Source organism: Pieris rapae, chromosome 14 (genome assembly GCF_905147795.1).
Source record: "Pieris rapae chromosome 14, ilPieRapa1.1, whole genome shotgun sequence".
Lineage (NCBI taxonomy): Eukaryota > Metazoa > Arthropoda > Insecta > Lepidoptera > Pieridae > Pieris > Pieris rapae.
The window spans coordinates 6,986,355-7,005,393 of NC_059522.1; the positions used below are offsets into that span (position 1 = coordinate 6,986,355).

Sequence of the window (19,039 nt, forward strand, 5' to 3'; positions counted from 1 at the left end):
TGGATGCAGAACGTGTGAGTCAAGTATTTTTTAACATAACTCGAAAAGATTGACAAGAGTATTTAATATAGGAAAAGCGAGATTGTAAGTGGATTATATATTTATGTATTGATTTTATGACTCGGAAGCATGCTAAGAGAACAGGTGAGTCGTCTGTTATTCTTATGTAATACTGACAAGCTTTTTGTGTTAATATATATAATATGGTATATATTTGTGCATCACTTCATTCTCTACTCGCTTTTCAAGTTACTTGATTATGTATTAAGATGGGTAATAATTATGATTTGAGCTGTTCCACTATATTTTAAGAGAACTCTGTAAAATGTTGAGAAATGAGTTTTGTAAAATAGTAAAAATGGACTTTCGTCAAAAGTTCTTTTAATTTGATTACATATTTTTGTTTGGTCTTAGCTGGAAACAAAACTTGCCTCACTCTTGTACACTCTTCAATTTCAACGCTAATGATTTATGCCTTTTGCCTTTGAGAACAGCTTTTTGTATGACTTCCTTCCGGTGTATATATATATATATTCCGGAGGTAGGGGAATTACTAATCTTTAAGTCAGAATATAAAATGGTTTTAAATTGTTATTATATTATTAAACAAATTTGATAGATTAGACTATACGATATATCTAATAAATTTCTTCAATTATACAGCAAATGCAAATTTATGACTCACGAAGTGTAACAAAGAATACGAAAGATTAAATTTTTTAATGGAAAGTTTAGAGTTATTAGAAAGTATTCAAAAGCTAGTTTTCAAGATATTTAAATGAATTTAATTGTTTATATAATCTGTAGACATTATATTGAATCTATACTATTTATATAATCTAAATGAATTCTATTAAAGAAATTGTTGGGCACTGCGTAGATACGTCATAGTATGAAAAACTTAACAACGAAACGGTAAGAATTTTATTATTTTACTATTATCTTGAATTTCCAGTGCATTGTTCAACTTCAAATTGGCTTATTCTTTTTTTGATTGGTTGATTCTTATTTGGCTTTTTCGGACATTAGTTCGATTCAAATTATATTTGATAAATATTTACACATGTTTAAAGAAATATCATAATCAAATAATGTGTTTTTAATATAAAATATTATTTATGTATATATAATATAGCCCTCGCAAGACCTACATATATGCAATATAAGAAAAAAGATTGACCTAGAATTATAGTTTACGACAATATCATCGACACTTGTACATCGTACATAAAAACCATGGGAAGGCTTGATCGTAATCTAGATAGTAATCAATGGCTATATTCATTCATTACAAATTCGTAAGTAATATAGTGAGCGGCGAGATGCCCATAAACGCTAACTAACATAGAAGCGAATAAAACAGATATTGCAATAACATAAATGATTGAGAAATTACTAATAAAGTAAAGTGTAGAGTAAGTAAAAGTAATTGGTAATGTATTAATATTTTTTTGAAAAGTCTAAGGAACATATATAAAATAAGGAATGTTTCGATATATTTCTTATGTCATATTTTCCGAGTTGAATCTGTCTCTATTAGATATTTTCGATACAAATAAAAAAAATTGTACGGACTTCTTCATAAATATTTTTATCTCTTACATTTTAGCGATCATACGACTAGTTCAGGAGGGATAAATCATTAAAGATTTTCTGGAAGCAGTATAATTTGAAAAAAATCCGTGTTTGGTAATCGCTTTGCTGTCTTTACACTTTACAAAGAACTTAGGATTATATATCTCGAGAGAGTTAATTTTAAACAAATTTATGGTATTTAAGCTACAAAACATCTTAGCACTTCTGCGCGCGCATATCTTAATCTTTGTCATGCGCAGACGCTGGCACCTTTCTTTCTTTCACTAGTGCTATCGGACGCGACGCGGCGGCTGCACGCCATGCCAATATCCTGACGCGAGTGACCATGACAGGGATCACTGTGTTTTTCCTGTTGGCGCTGCCTTTCACCACCGCCCAGGATGACTCCTTTGCCAGCTCCTTTTTATCAGGTACGTCTTTATAACCAAAAACTTTTCACCTATTGCTGGTCAACATAAACTTGGGCAGTTCAATATTGTTACCCGACACAAGTTAAAATTGTTTGAATGGGTTAAATAAGTGGGTCAAGTAATTGACCCAGTAAAACAAGGTCAGGTGCGTACGGAATGAATAAATTCCGAACTAATTTGGCGAGTGTGTACCGTTAGCACCTGTGGCTAGTAACGGGGTAACTCTCTAGAAGCGCTCCACGTATTGGCGGTATTGTTTCTCTCAATAATTTCGTACTTACGAGTAACGGATGGTCACGGTGGTAATTGTAGAATACATCCATTACGTTCTTGAACTCAAAATACGCCGATTTTATATATAAAATATGATATTTTTGACAAAATCATAAATTACAATTACAACTTTGTAATTGACTTTATTTCGTTATAACACGTTAATATTTATAACTACATGAAAGCTTTGGTCTTGATATAAAAACCTTACAAAACTATATTTTCCGATAATTCTATAAGTTTAAAGATATAAACTTTTAATTATGTACAGTTCAGGAATATGAGTATAATATGCTTCTGAAATGTACAACTATTAAAAATACATACTATTTAGGCTCTAATCAGACCTAAAATATTGTTGTAATTCATCGAAATATTGTTAATTAATATATTGTAGTTGTTAATTATAAGAGAAATAGCAGATTTTATCTGGTACTCTTGTATCTGGCATTTGGCACTTTGATATTACAACCTAGGAACGACATGTAAAATTTTATTAAGAAACGAAATAAAAACTTATTTTACAAATATGTATATTCGGATTAGACAATACCTGACAGACACGGGTCGCTGTAACGGTGCGCGGGCGCCGTTAAACTTGATTTGCTATTTATGTGATAATTTATTCCACTTGCTATCATTGTGTGATGATGACGGGAAATTACTGTATTTTCATTTAGTATCTATTAGCAGCATTCAAGTTCTTCTAGATTGAAAGAATTTATATGATGACGTTAACGAGTTATTTACTCATTTTTTAAATTTATTTAGGATTATTTAAAATCTTAAGTACTGAAATAAGTGGGTATTAGAGTTTGCAGGAGCTCTAAGCCTGCAAAGACATCAACGCGCGTGGTGCTTCTTTATGAGAAACTAAATATATTATTGTCTTAAACACTTATTTTCTTATTCTTACAGTAACTTAATGCAATACATATGATACTAAACCTATGTATTTACATGTATTACAAGAAATATAAAAGAAATAGAATGTGATGTAACTAATCATTCGGGATTTTATTTTCGATGCTTTTAATATATTTTAATTAAGAAACTTTATTAATTTAGCGTTTACTAAATTCAAATTTATTTCACTATTATTTTAATGTTATAATTTTCCATAATACACGCTATCGATTTACAATTAGTCAAAGTAACCACTCAATTAGATTACCGGTAATTATAGCAAACACGCGATCTACAAGCAAAGTGATATTTGGAATTGGGAATTAAAATATGGGAATTAAAAATAACATGTGGCTTTTGTCTGTTGCTTGAAGACTTGTGGAAGCAACACAATTTAGATACGAGCGTCTTTTGTTTCATTCATCACACAAAACTAATTCTTAATTTAAAAAAATATTTAAAATATGCAATAGTCCTACTACAACTATAGAAATCTATTATAACGAGCCTGGCTATTCATAATGCCGCCTTTTAACGTTAAAAAAAAGGTTTTGCTTATTTTTTTAGTATTATGATGCTACATTAATAAAAATATTCGAATAAACATGCGAAATAAAAAAGAAGTTCATATAAAATATTTATGTCTACAAAAAGTTAAACACTATAGTCACGTATTCTTTTGATAATATCTGCTCTATTTTAAGACTAATACTTAAAATCGCAGATATATAATGTTTCCATATATCTCAAATAGAGCAGTATTGGAGATATATCGAATCATTCATGCGAATGAAATTCATTACTATACAAACTGTAGCTCTTTTTTAAATATTTCAAGCGAAGCCGGTATAATTGGTATGATACATGTCAAGTGGCAAGGACTCGAGGGAAAGGGGTATGGAGAAAGTGCAGTGACGTCATCACCTCAGCGCTCGCTAGCCGGTTGGCGTGACGCAACTTTTCGAAGGCCTCAAAAATATCTTATAATTACTGCTGCGATGGCTTTTATTTCATTGAGGCAGCGGTCATAATGATCCAACCTGTGCGATGAAGCATTTAAATTCTACACTTAATTAAATCATTTTGCTTAAGGATGACTAGCGCAATAAACTGATAATTAGACAGGACGGCTTCGTCGCTTAGACGATTTATTGGAATTATGAAATTAAATAACAACTAGATAATATTTTGAATGTCTTTTAGGTGAATTGTATATGTGAAAAAGACAGTCAATAAATTGATACTTGTGTTATTTACTTATATATACCATATAGCACTATATTATGAATAGATATTCACAGACTACATATCGAATTATCAATCCCATGTGTTTAATTATTGTATTAGTTTGTCTTCTACGAATCGTCGTACTAGTTACACTAGACGTTTGTAGTTTATTATGATTATAAGGGCCTTTTTCACAAAGCCGGATAAGTTCCAAATATTAAGCTATTTGTTACTTATTTGTAGGATAAACAGTATTTTTGCGTTTCACGACTGTCAGATAGCGCTATTTGTCATGAAATGCCAAGTATCTTATTCGGAACTTTTATCTTTCGAATAATTTGTGTTGCATAGCTATTTGGTACCTTATCCATACATTGTGAAACAGGCCCTAAAGTTAAAAATGTACCGTTTATTTATTTATTTATTTATTACGTACAGCTTAGTATAAGAGACTAAATAGTCTATATATAAATATAGCAATATTGCTATTAATTATATTCTAATTAAGTATCACAATACAATATTGCTCGCAATGATTTGAACGCTGCGCTGTAGTCAATGCTTTCTCCCGAGGTGAATGTACTCAATACTAATTGCTGGGAGTCTCACTTCATATTGCATGATACTTGTATCTAAACTGATATTATATAATTTATCTCATATTTTGATCCTTTCATAACAAATATTATTTAATTGAATTTTATAAAGGTACATGTCTTAAGCTTGTAACTAGAGGCGTTTAATTTAATTTGTACATTATGAAACGCTAATCTCACAGTTTCGATATATTTTTGTTACTTTTTTACATCTATAAATCAAAGAAATGTAGGGTTTAGTAATTAGCACAGTACTAAACTGGTCCGGTAGAAAGTGCCCGACGCATAGTGTTCTAGACACAAGTCGTCTAATCACGTTCTTATGAAAGTTACATTATTACAGTGGGCCAACCCGACTGTGCTCGGGTATTGAGTATTGACGCATTTTAACTAATTCATGGGGCACGTAGAGAACAGCTAGAGACTTAACCTTTCCGTTTTTATACCATTACTATCGAGTCCCGTTACAATCATCAACACACATTCTTGCGTATCTCTTTTCTCTAACATTGAATCGTATTTCTTTGATAACATTATCAATATATAACGACAGACTTAAAATATCATTATAAGTTATTGAAATTTTTAAATTTTCACACCAAACTACAAAGTTAAACTACAAACTTTAATAGCGATAATTGTCTTTGACTGTCAGAAATAATAACCATAGTACATACTACCGCATATAAGATACGCTTGGTGTAATGCTGACTATTTTAGAGACGTAGGTAATGTCCAAGACGTCAATTGTCACTGGTACTTTCATTTTCGGCACACGATTTCTCCCTGAGCACGTTAGGTCATTGAGTAACGGCACGTTTGTTTACCCACCAGCTAGTCACGCTTCAACGTAGGATTATTCTTTATGACTCACTGTAATTATCCCACTTTAACATAATATTAACGCTCTCACGTTGGTGACTTCGTATACTCAGTTTTTCATAACAGATTTCTTAAACTGTTCATAATTACGATATCATGTCCTTAAGATTGATTTCGTTATCATATTATTAATCACGAAAACGTTTCAGGTCTAAACCTGTAAAATGTGTGTTATAGAGGCGAAATTTTCTGACACAATATTTTTTTACGTCAATCCGAACTTTCAAATGAAACGAACCAAATGTTGTCCACGGTAAAGGCTTATAAATTTAAATGTGAAAATAGAGTCAGACTTCGGTCTTCTGCACAAATGTAATAACTCGTCTAGACTCTAGAAGATAAGGATGTAACAAAAAAAAGTACTCAAATAAACATAGATATATGCTAATATTAAAAATCGTGAAACATAAGAAAGCGTAACTGACTCACGATCACTCATTTAAAATGTATCAAAGGTCCTTCCTAAATTTGAAACATCAATTAAAATTATGACAGAGGCCGAATTCCTTTGAACTGACGGTGATATAACGGTATTGGGAATGCGGTGTGTCCAGTTTTGGGTTAGGATTACAGTTAAGGTAGTTTCAATGTCATATTACGATCATCTTTCTGAAATTGACCAAGTTAACTCGACTACATTATACAGTGATTAATGCGGCTTCGTTCATTCTTCGTTGGAGTTAATTAAAATCATCAAATTACAGTAGAAAGCATACAATTATAAAAGATTTAATTTCATTTGAACTATTTCATTTACATACCACATTTAAAGCTCTAGTCCAATCATGATTTTTGATATTTTATTATTTTTTTATTTTCAGAACCTAAATCATTAATTAACGATTCTTTAGGTTAATTTTTATTTTACGTGTTGATAATCATTTACAATTTCATTGTTAATTGTTATTTCTTTTTGATACTCTTAGTATTTATGTATATGTATATCGCCCGTTGCATTTATAAATAACATTACATTCCCTGAATCTATTGTACTAATAATACAACAAAGTGTTAATAAATAGAATAAAATTTGTTCATAAAGGCTTTCTAATCAAGTGAAGCAATATTAATAACTTTTGTTTATTCTTATCTTTTCACCCGTTCTTTTTGATTCATTTCATTAGCACTTTTTAGTCTCCATCGAAGACTTCAATTTTTAGTTTTGTATGCACAGCGTAAGTCTCAAAATAACTTTCAAAAACAAATTGTAACCAATACCATAATAAGTAATGTTGTAATAGTGAATGAGAAAGCTATCAAACTTGAATAATGTTTGATTACCTGAGTGGCTGAAAAGTGGCGGACGCCGGCCGGTACGTGTGTAGCATAAGTGATTTATAACCGGTTTAAACCAGTATAAAAACCGTGTACGCGTTTCAAATACAGCTATATATTTAGTTAATGTAATTACTGGGTTATACATCAATATAAGTTAATAATATACCTTAAAATGTGATTATTAAAATCGGATATTTTACGATTCACTTCCTAGCCATTAACGACATCATTTTCACTCACTCTATATGGCAAATATGTCTGTCTTAGGTCGCAGGTACGTTTCTCAGAGAAGAAAATTGTTATTTAAAAATTAATTATGAAAGTACACACGTTGTTTACTCAAGTTTCATGCAATTTATCCTGAAACCTTATGCGCTGCAATCCCAATAAAATAATATAAAGGATTTCATTAAAATTTAAATAAATCCTTATATTATTTAATAATTTCTGAAATTCAATTAATTAATTAAGCGATTCAGAGAGAAATCTTTTCTACATCTTGTATATTTATTTCCAGGTCTTCTGGACACGTTAGACACTCAAGTGGATGCCAAGAATTGTCCGGGTGTATGTATGCACGCGCTCACCTCACTAATCTGCTCTAACGTTCTTGATGAAGTCGAATGCCCCAAGCCATCTATGAAATGCTGTGTTGATGAACCACTAGGTAAGTGTATAAGATCGAAAAATTCTACCGTATATTCTCTCTCTTCTCTCGTCAAACTTAATTATTATAACAAAGTTTTCCCTAGCGGACGTAATAGAAGCTTATATGTACCGTGTAAACCCTTTAATGCTTTATATGTAATAAATTTTACCATAGTTCTTACAAGCTACATGATTTTAAAAGCGATAGATAAATGATAACTTCAAAAAGTGAACACATTTTTAATATGGAAACTTTAAATCTAAACTGACTAAACTGTAGTAATACACGATTTTGTTTTGTTAGCACAGTGTAAAATAATTAAATTGTTTACTCGAACCCAAAACCAAGCGAGATTTATGGCCCATAATAAGTATATATTTCAAATATATTTGATGCTCAATTAAACATTAATGATTGACCTCATTGACTATTTATTTTATTCCCTAAGATACTCGTTAACATGATTTTTTTTTATAAATTTTGGACAACTTTTCTTTTTTATACTAAAAAATACTTAATTTCCAACATTCAACATCAAGCCATCAGAATCTTCAACGCTTAGAGGACGAAAACTTATCCTGACACACTTACAAATTATTTAAGTAGAATATATACAGGAAAGAAGTTTGCTATAATATAATAAAATGTATATGTATGATTTTTTATTTATAATGAATATTACTTCTTTTTACGCGTACGTTTACAAATTTTCAGGTAACGAAACAATGGCTACAACGCGTCGTCCATTCACAACACGTTATACGACAACTGAAAGCTATGACGACGAAGACACAACAACTCGGCCGACAGACAAATACAAAGACAGTGGTAATTATTAGGTACACCCTATTTAGTATTAGGATAAAGTACAAGATTAGAGTGCAAATCGCAATTACATTTGGATAAATAAGAAATAACTCCTATACAGCAACCCACAATCTACAATAATTACAATTAATACGATGGTATCAACCACTAAATTGTACATACAAAGTCATTTCCGACATAGACTAGCCGAGAATATGCTTAGATTGAAGGAATCGCACAACATCATTGCTCATTAGTTAATTAATACTTTGATTCTTTTAAAACTTTTGCTTTGGACTTTAAAGAGTCCGAAAATCTCTATATTCTTACTTTTGCAAAGGGTACAAAATCGTTAAAAAGGAGGATAAGGCAAAACACATGTATTTCTAAACACATAGGAACATAAAAGCAAAAATAGTTTTACTAAGAATTGTCTTTCGGTTTTAGTCCCTTTCTCGACCGCTGGCGTATATCTTAATTAGGTTAGGTAGCCTTTTTAAGCTAATATTGTATTTTTGCAGGCAACATCGCTTGTCCCGGTGTATGTGTAGAGTCACGTTTGACACAATATTGTGAGGCTTATCTCACTTCAAGTGAACTTTGTGTGACTGGGCGGCTTTGCTGTGTCTCTAAAGATGGATATGGCGACAGACGTCCACCAGACCTAGTTGTGCCTAACGAAAAGAAGCATTCTACAAAACGGCCTACAACTGCGGTGAGATTTGTTCAATTTTAATATTTTGTAAAATACAAAGTTAAATTTTGGTGGTGCATCTGCTTTTTTATAATTCCAAATAGAACTTTGTTGTACATAAGAAGTGCTGAAAACTTCATTAATAATTATAATTCCAGCTTACAACCACACCACCGCCACGGAAACCTGGTCACAAATGTCGAGGTGACTGCATAAGTGGGCTTTTTGCGTTACTCTGTGACCATGTGGATGAAGATGCCGTTTGTCCCTCGGAAGGTACATGCTGCATCACGGACAGCAGTGATGCCTCTACCAGACGCCCATATTCCACTACCACGCCTAGGCCAACTACTCCGGTAAGCATTTGCATTTATTTCTCCTGATATTTTAATGGGTGGATCTATTTTATTTTAGTCTGTTATTTGTGTAACGTAAGTTAGTAGCAGTTCGACAATTTTATTTAAAACATAATCTCTCTGATAATTTTGTATGTATGTTGTAAAAAATTAGTTTTTTAAACAAGAACAATTTTTTTAAATAACAGATTCATTTTAATTAACTGTAACAATCAAAGTTTATCTAATGATCACTCCTTTACAATTTACAGGCGCCGTTACCTCGTTGTCCAGGTTATTGTCTGCTAAACATCATGGCAGCTTTCTGTGAGCGGCCAGCTGTCTTACTCTCTCACACTAGCTGCAAGCTCAGCGGATCTATTTGTTGTGATAACACCAGGTATTTAACACAAAAATATAAACCTACTTTACATTTTTTCGCATAAGTTCGATAGAGACATATTTTATTAGAGACATATTTATTATTAGATAGATATATATTTTAAGTTTATGTCGAAATAACTATAATGATGGACCAATGTTGTCAAAATAACAAATGGAGTTGATTGAAAGTAATTATATTCATTCCAATCAAATATGGTTCCAGATTGCCTCCCCGGACTACTCCTCGTCCAACCACCACTACAACAACTACAACTCCAGCGCCAGTGGATCCGCGACCAGATTGTCCAGGGTCTTGTATCGTGTCGCTGCTATCCTTTACCTGCTTCCGTAAGTATTTTAGAATAGTCGTTTTTACACCTAAATCACTTGCAACAATAAAACAAACAATATGTCTGCCTATTTCAACTTACATAATTAAACGTCTTTATTATGACTAAATTGTTCTTTTTACATATGTGATGCTAGTGTTTATGAAAAAAAAAGCAAACGTTTTAATATTCCTTAAATATACATTGTTTAAGCATCCAATTAAATTTTTCTATTTGTAGGAAACGCAGAAATGACAGATGTCTTCAAATGCAAAAAGGCGGGAACGCAATGTTGCGCGCCCAAATCTAAAGTGTTAGAGGCAATGGGAGTTAGTCGTAACGACACGTATCCATTAGCTGTCACTCATCCACCGCACACGTACGTCACTCCGTATACGTACACGCCTGCACAAACGTATACGCCACAGCATACTACGCCTATGCGTAAGTATATTAATATATTTTTTCAATTTGTATTTAAACATTACCAATATTTTAGCATTTAAATACATATCAAAAATACTTGATAGAATCGAATGAAAATATTAAATCAACTCAATTAAGGGTAGGCACAGTAATATATATAATAATATATGTTAGTAGCTGCTAATGGTGAACCCAAATTTTTTTCATTAAATAAATAATATAAAGGTAAGACCTCTTTATATTATTTATTAAAGATTCATACAAATGTGAAACAAACATTATTTTATTTTCAGCATACGAGCCAAATTACCCAACATCGTTGAGGACTCCTGAGAAATATAACAAATATGTCTGCGGTGTGAAGGGTAAGTTGCACGGAAGCAAGTATTGTACTACAAAAGAAAATCTTTCACAACCCTATAGAGTGTTATACGGGCATATAGAAACTATCTCATTATATTTATTTCATATAAAAACCATGTTTTTATATTTAGGAACATCGTCACGGGCGGGACGTGTGATGGGAGGTGAGGATGGGGAAAGAGGAGAATGGTGTTGGCAAACAGCACTCATTAATTCTCTTAATCAATATATCTGTGGAGCAGCATTGGTCGGCACCCAGTGGGTGCTCACTGCTGCACATTGTGTAACCAAGTTAGTATATAGAAAATCTAATATAATTAAGGGATACTTTGGAATATATTTCCCATTAATAACAGACATAAATTCTATTCCTTTAGATATTCATTTAAATATTGATATTATTAATTACCTGCTACATAATGGTATAATTTATTTAGTTACGAAGTACTACATTATATCACGCATTTTCTAAGGATTTAATTATATTAATATACAATTACAAACTAAAAATATATCTAATAACTAACCTGAAAACTTAATTATTAAAAAATATTATTAAAAGGAGTCCCTTTAGGCAAGGTTCCGAAGATAGAAAAATTACCTGCTTCTATATTAGAAAAAGCGAAGAACAAACCGTTCAGAAATTATTGGTTAATCTAAATGTCAAAGTTCTGCAGACTGTTCACTAGTAGTTTTCACTTTACACTTTTCAATAATTTTACTATGGTGATTTTAGTATCTATATGTAATATGTATGTTTAAAAATTATTTAATATATTTTTTATATTTTAGTATCGTTCGTTCCGGTGACGCAATGTACGTGCGGGTGGGAGATCATGACCTCACGAGAAAATACGGGTCCCCAGGTGCTCAGACCCTAAGAGTGGCTACAACTTACATCCACCATAATCACAATAGCCAGACCCTTGATAACGATATCGCATTATTAAAGCTCCATGGAAAAGCAGAGCTCAAAGAAGGTTAGTTATGTTTAAGATGAAAATATTTGCTATAACATATTTTACTATATTATATCGATGAGTTTAAAGACCTAAAATCCTTATAATATAATTTTATTTTGAAAGACTTCCATGAGAAAAAGAAGATAAAGCAAAAGTCTAGAATTTGAACAATCAAACAATAATTTTGTGGTTTTCAGGAGTATGTCTGGTGTGTCTGCCAGCCCGAGGAGTGAGTCATGCTGCAGGAAAACGATGTACGGTCACTGGATACGGATATATGGGTGAAAGTGAGTATTGTTGTATTAATAAATAATAATTGAATTTTCTTTCAGAAGAGACTATTTTTACCACTTTGAAAAATACTGTACCAATTGGACCCAAATAAAATTTAAACATTTGGATGAAAATACGAATCTGTTACACATTCAAGTTAGTAGGATTTCGCGAACCCTACTGAGTAGCGATCGCACAATTCTAGAACGCGCGTACTCGCTATCTCTTTCGCACACTGCTACGAGTGTGTCGAACGGCGTTCTAGAGTTCTCGGTCTAGCTTCGAGAAGGTTCTGATCTTCCCTCGCGTATCATACAAAAAGTTCTCTAAGTAGTGGAAAAATCTAAAAACATTACAGTCGACCCGTGTTCGTAACAATATTTTTTATTATTGTTATTAAAAACCGTCTTGTCTTACGTATTCCTGTAGAAAATGCACAATTTCCCTCGACAAAAAAGACAACTGCCTCCGCTCGCCATTTCTATATGGATTATTATATAGCAGTTATCATAACATAAATGGCGCCAAAGCCCCGCGTGTCATCGTGCTCTACAGAAGCGGGTACTGCCATGTATAAGTAATGAAATTAGTTTAAAAAATAAATACGCCATAGAGATAGCGTGTCTTGTATTATGTATTCCACTAACAGAAAATCATATCACCTTGGATATCCAGAACTTCCTCGTTCTCATTAGTCTTGAAGAATAATTTAATTGTAGTTGAATTTGATTGATTTTGTTCCAGGTGGTCCAATACCATTACGTGTGCGTGAGGCAGAGTTGCCCATAGTAAGTGATGCAGAGTGTATCCGGAAAGTAAACGCGGTCACTGAAAAGATCTTCATACTACCTGCTAGTTCATTCTGCGCAGGCGGCGAAGAGGGCAACGACGCCTGTCAAGTGAGATTTATAATTTTTATGCATAAAACCCATGTCCAAATAATTTAACTTTTGATTAATGATTTTAATACTTTTTATACTGTAGATTTTTAACTAGACGATTTCGTTTTAATTCACAGGGCGATGGCGGTGGCCCTCTAGTATGTCAAGATGACGGATTCTACGAGTTGGTGGGACTTGTCTCGTGGGGATTCGGATGTGGTCGTAAAGACGTACCAGGAGTTTACGTTAAGGTCTCCTCGTTTATCGGCTGGATCAATCAGATTATCTCTGTCAATAACCTTTAGTAGAACTATATTCCCCATTGATCGCTCGGAGGTTCAGTAATGAACCAAATACGGAAGTAGTTTCAAGATCTGTCGAACTTCTTATTATTAAAAAAAGACTGTTTGTCACTTGTTTTAGAGACATTGGTGACACACGGCGATTCGAAATTCGAACACATGCCGCCAGTTTTTGGTATTCTTTTTTCGAAATCTAATTCCAATACCAGTTGACTGCTTTTACGTCTCTGGCATCTCGAAATGTTAAACTTAGATTATAATGGGGAATTCTTAAGATCTACCATGCCGTAACAGGCTGTCTCATTACCAAACATAAATCAAACAAATAAACCTAAAGAAATATTATCAACATCGAATACGGTGCTATATTTATTGAGAAAAAATCTTAAAATTTACAAGTGTTTAAGTATTTTGTAAGTATCTCAACGCATTTATTATTCCTCTATTTAAGAGTGTAAATACTATTCCTAATTATAGAATTATTTATTTATTTTAGAATAATTTACTGTGGGGTACTCTTTTAAGGCTGCAAGAAATATATATTAGGTACCCGTCATTAGATCTAAGTAATTAGTTCTCCCACCATAAGTATTTATTATTTAGACCTCAATTTTATTTATGTTTAATACAAAATGTAATAACGCACAATTGAAATAGCCATTTTGTAGTAACACCATATCTTTTTATTTATTTGTCTTGGAGGGCTTTTCAATTTGAAATACATTTTGGTATAGTTTAATTAACTCAAGCAAAGTTGTGAACCGCATTATAAATCATAGATAATAACCACAAATTAAAATTTGTCATACCAAACATTTTTTAAATTCATTAATGAAAGGTCATCCAAGTTTTTTTTAGGATGTGTAAATAGATAATTGTTATTCAGGCTTAGTGTGAACCTAAGTGGATATAGTCTATATCACATTGTAAAATGTATTTTAGTCTGTTTTCTTAATAAAACAATAATAATGACGTGCATTTTAATTATTTAAGTACTTTTTGAAAATATACAGATAATATACCTATTTCTTTTTCTTGTATGAATAAAACGTAAAGTCATAAAAAAGAAATTTATTTGAACAACAAACTTACAACGTAATTATTTACACATTAAAACGAAAAATAATCACAATTATTGCTGGCTGGTTTCACCTTTGAAAATATGTTATCGCATATAAATCGGTTTAGGAAGTATGTAAAATGTACAGAATTGTGTCGGATGGACTATTACCTCAAAAGCTATGGATGAAACTTAGATTTAATTAATCCGGTTAAAAATAACACAGGTACTATTACGTGTATTTGTAGTCAGTTTTACGATTTTAGGTTTAATAATTAAACAAACAAAAACCTTTCTTGTATAAGTAGTTTAAGATTAAGGACTGTTCGAACAACTTTTTTTTTCTAGCGCAAGAAACCCTTTTTACACGTCTTCTAGGTCCCAAACAAACATTTAGCTGTTTTTACCGCTGTATCTTGCAATAATTATTCATTTTGGTTAAAATAGCTTATCAATAATTTTTCAAGTGATATTTGACTGTTTATATCACTTTCTAAAGGCATTTTGTACTATTATAATAAGAGATGGACGTATAATATGGGGAAAATATTGACATAAATCAATACATTCTACTTTCAGCCTTATATACATTTTTAATAATCCAAATACTATTAAGGCACGAAAAATGGAAATGGTGCTAATTCTTATAAAAAAAAAATCTAGACAAGTCTCCATTAGAATAATCTAAACCGATTCTTAGTTAAAAGAAGGATCTAACTGAAATTTATTTACTAATTGGTATGCACCAAGTTTTTTTATTTTTAGTTAATTAGTTTAGACATAAATAATTTTGCAGGAAATGCGACATGGATTATACTAATATACTATGCATTTATGTTTGTGTTTATATTGTTTGACTCCTGACTGACAAGATTGAATCTATTCCTCCATTCTATGACATGATAATTTTGCTAACGTAGCAAAGTAGTGTACAAGAATTAGCGACATCGTTTAATATTTTCTAGATTTAATTTTATAAAATCATCACCAGAAATAACTTTAAACCGAATTGGAAATTCACAAAACCTATCTTATCTATTAAAAATATAAAATTTTTATATCCCCGTAATGTAAGTTGTGGAAAATGCCTTCATTGTTTAAAAATCTTTTAATAATATTATTTTATTTATGTCACTCCTCCTTCATTGCGTCTTTCATATAATCATCTAATTGTTTGTCTAGTGCCCATTGGGAATTTGCCATGTAATGCTCAAGTTGTGTGTCCAATTCTTCTTTGGTTGGTACTTTCTTGGCAGTTGTGGCCCCTGAAGAATAAATTTTAATTAAGGAATTTGAAAGGCATTATGTAAGCATAATATGATCATGCATTCATAATGTATATAATATTTATTTATTTATTAACACTTCATTACATTACAATATAAAAATTGAACATAGTTAAAAGAAAAGGATATCAACTGGCTGCCTTATCTCTTTCGAGCGATCTCTTCCAAGCAACGACTATACTCTAATTTTTTTAATTGGATGTTATACAAAAAAAATATTAATTAAGTTACCTCACAAGTTGATATTTAATTTGACTGTATTTATGTTATTATGTTGGAATTGGACAAAAAGTATATCTATCTATCTTTCTTTTAGTTTTCTCAACATGTGTTATTTTTTTAAACTGAATAAGATTTGGTATTTTTTTTAAATTAAAAATTGCTTTTTGTAGTATTTCTTACCTCTTCCTCTACCCCTTCCTCTCCCTCGTGTTTGCCCTCTTGCCCTACCACCTCTAGCCCCTCGCGCCCTTGTTTGTTGAGGTGCTTCATTCACTCTAAGGCGGCCCACTTGTTGACGACCACCTCTACCCCTGTATTTTAAATTGTATGAGTATTGTATATTGCGTATACTTACTAAGTGGTGGGCACTTTGATTTGATTGGGTTGACAGAGCATAACTGCTTGCTAATTTAGCTCTATAATTTGTTGGTGTTATAGGGACAGAAAGTCTAAGACTAGACTAGATTAAAAAATTTCTATGATTTTAGTGACAAAGTGATATAGAGAAAGTTATCTTAGACAAATCATGAATTTATGTATGATCTTTAATTTATAGAATTGTATAAAATAAGATCTATATACCTCCCACCTCCACGAACAAGTCTCATATGTGCATTTCGTAATTTAATTCCACTACCACGCCACATACCAAAAGAATTGTTGAATGGTGATGCCCATCTGAAATTAAATCTCTTTAAGATTAAAATTTAATCTTTTATACCAAATGTGTTAATAACATTTATTGCATATTTTGCATTTATTTATTTGCAGAATATTAAAAATAAGAATATTATTAAAAATTTTTATCTTTGACAAGTATAACTAGGGAATTCTTCAAATCTTAGTTCAAATATACATAGTAATAACTATGTTCTATATGATGTTATTAATGCAATATCAATACAAATTATAGCTATGGCTAATACATAATAAAATGTATTAGCCATAGCCAAAGCCTATATATATATGTATATTTTTTTTTTTCATTATATTCTTAATGTGATATTGTCATTCTAGACAAAGTTAACCTAAACAATATTCAGTTACAATGGATCAAAAAAATTTTAAAAGCTAAAACAGTTTTGAAATATACCTTAGATTACTATCAGCATAAGTCCACACAAGCCTAGTTTTTACTCCTTGATTTATATTGCCTGTACTATTTACTCTCCGGAGACCGGGTAAGCTACTTGGACCTCTATATCTACGAAGACCAAGCCGCTGCTTCACCCTTTGCTGTGAAGTATGAACCAATAAGATAAACAATAAAACAGTAAATGTTTGAAAATTCATAAAATTCTTTAATTGCCTTAATAACTATTACATATTTCCTAAATTACCCGACTACTTTGCTGCAAGTGATAAGCTATTTGTTGGGGTAACTTCTGGCTTCTCTGGTTATAGCTAATATTAGGGACCTGGTGTGAAACCAGGCGTTTCCTGGGCTTCATGACACGTGAAGGTATAGTCTCTGCCAGTAATGTAAACCGGGTATTGAGGGTTACGCTCGTAGCGTTTATACCAAACACTTTTTCAATCATCTTCGATAACAAAATGCAACTATTTAACTAGTATTAAATGATTTTATATATCAAAATACAATTTTCGGCATGGAGTAACGATGGGAACTAATTATATTTTTATAATATGAAAAATTAAGAAAAACAAACCAAGAACACTTTTATGCAAATCGCAAATTTAATCGCCGCCACCGCGGCCGCGCTGTCATTGTAAACACTAGAGCATTTTTAAGTTGACAATTGACACTAAATACTCTAATGTCCATGACAAAATCTTATATTCCTTGACAATTATCCAATTGACAGAAAATAATGAAGACTTGAAAATTAAGCAGATAAGATTACTACGAATACACGGTGAGTCGTTACAAGCCAACTCAAATACAAAAGCCAAAGCAATACAAAACTCAAATTTGAAATGCAAATCTCCAATTCATAAAATTGCTATGAAACTGCTATTGTCTAGTCGCGTCAACCAATTATACGAATGCTACCATTTATGAAGTCATTTATTATTACATAGACCAGTGTCGATAATTTTTGAAACCAAAAAAAATTACAGTAGAATGAAACCCATTAGAAATGCAGGGGAATATGATCAAAATGAAAGGAAAAATAAATTACGGTCGATCCGAGTTCGGGAAGTGGGAGGGGGGTGACTTTTAAGGGGGAAAAATGGTTTATCTTGATTTCCGGCGAAACTACCAGTCCTATGGAAAAAAGTTAAATGGCAAAGTTGTAGGTCATGAAAAGATCTACAACTTTGGTATTTACAATTTTTTCACATAACCTCAAAATTTAGGTGAAAAATTCAAAAAACCAAGTTTTTGGTTTTTTATTTATATCTTTTTTAAAAAGTTTTTTTTTTCTACGAAATTTGGTGAAAACTTACCTTATTATGTCCCAAATATACTGTAATTTATTTGATTAAAAATATTTATTTTTTCGCCTCATTTTAACTTAATATCAAAAAAGCACCCTAATTTTCAATCGAAAATTCTGACGTCAAAATTTCAGCTTTTTTCAAAAAGTTTGGAGGCTTTTTGTTCGTTGAAATATCTACTTTCTGATGGTGTAAAAAAAAATATACATTACTATAGGAAATATTATTAGAAAATGCAAAAAATTGAAAAAACCTCAAATTCGAAAATTTTCTTTTAATTATGTACAATTTTGAGGTATTTATTAAAATTTACACTTTAATTACTCAAAAAACGTAAGATTTCATGCTTCATTGATAAACGAAAAAATTGCAAATTAAAATATACTTCTATAATTAACAAACAAATAAGTTAATAAAGTTAATATTTAATAAGACATCTACAATATTGAGAAGTGGGGATGGACCTAGGAGGGTCTGGGCCTTACTGCTACCTGC

The 19,039-nt window shown here is 31.5% G+C and overlaps 2 protein-coding genes across 2 annotated transcripts; one reads left to right on the forward strand and one right to left on the reverse strand.

The window, feature by feature from the left end:
- The first annotated feature begins 269 nt into the window (after nt 1–269).
- Nucleotides 270–14,545, forward strand: LOC110998630 (protein masquerade). Its single transcript, XM_022267360.2, has 15 exons — nt 270–273; nt 1,836–2,006; nt 7,686–7,835; nt 8,532–8,645; nt 9,146–9,339; nt 9,477–9,674; nt 9,926–10,053; nt 10,261–10,385; nt 10,607–10,810; nt 11,086–11,157; nt 11,287–11,446; nt 11,948–12,135; nt 12,315–12,404; nt 13,135–13,289; nt 13,409–14,545. Exons 1-15 carry the CDS (start codon nt 270–272, stop codon nt 13,574–13,576), a joined length of 2,121 nt encoding a protein of 706 aa, XP_022123052.2. The 3' UTR covers nt 13,577–14,545.
- An 84-nt stretch (nt 14,546–14,629) lies between these two features.
- Nucleotides 14,630–17,805, reverse strand: LOC110998624 (chromatin target of PRMT1 protein). The gene is made up of 5 exons (XM_022267351.2): nt 17,482–17,805; nt 17,235–17,377; nt 16,724–16,819; nt 16,322–16,452; nt 14,630–15,898 (listed from the first exon to the last, which is right to left on the reverse strand). The coding sequence occupies exons 1-5, from the start codon at nt 17,680–17,682 to the stop codon at nt 15,765–15,767; spliced, it is 705 nt and encodes a 234-aa protein (XP_022123043.2). The 5' UTR covers nt 17,683–17,805; the 3' UTR covers nt 14,630–15,764.
- Between the last annotated feature and the right edge of the window lie 1,234 nt (nt 17,806–19,039).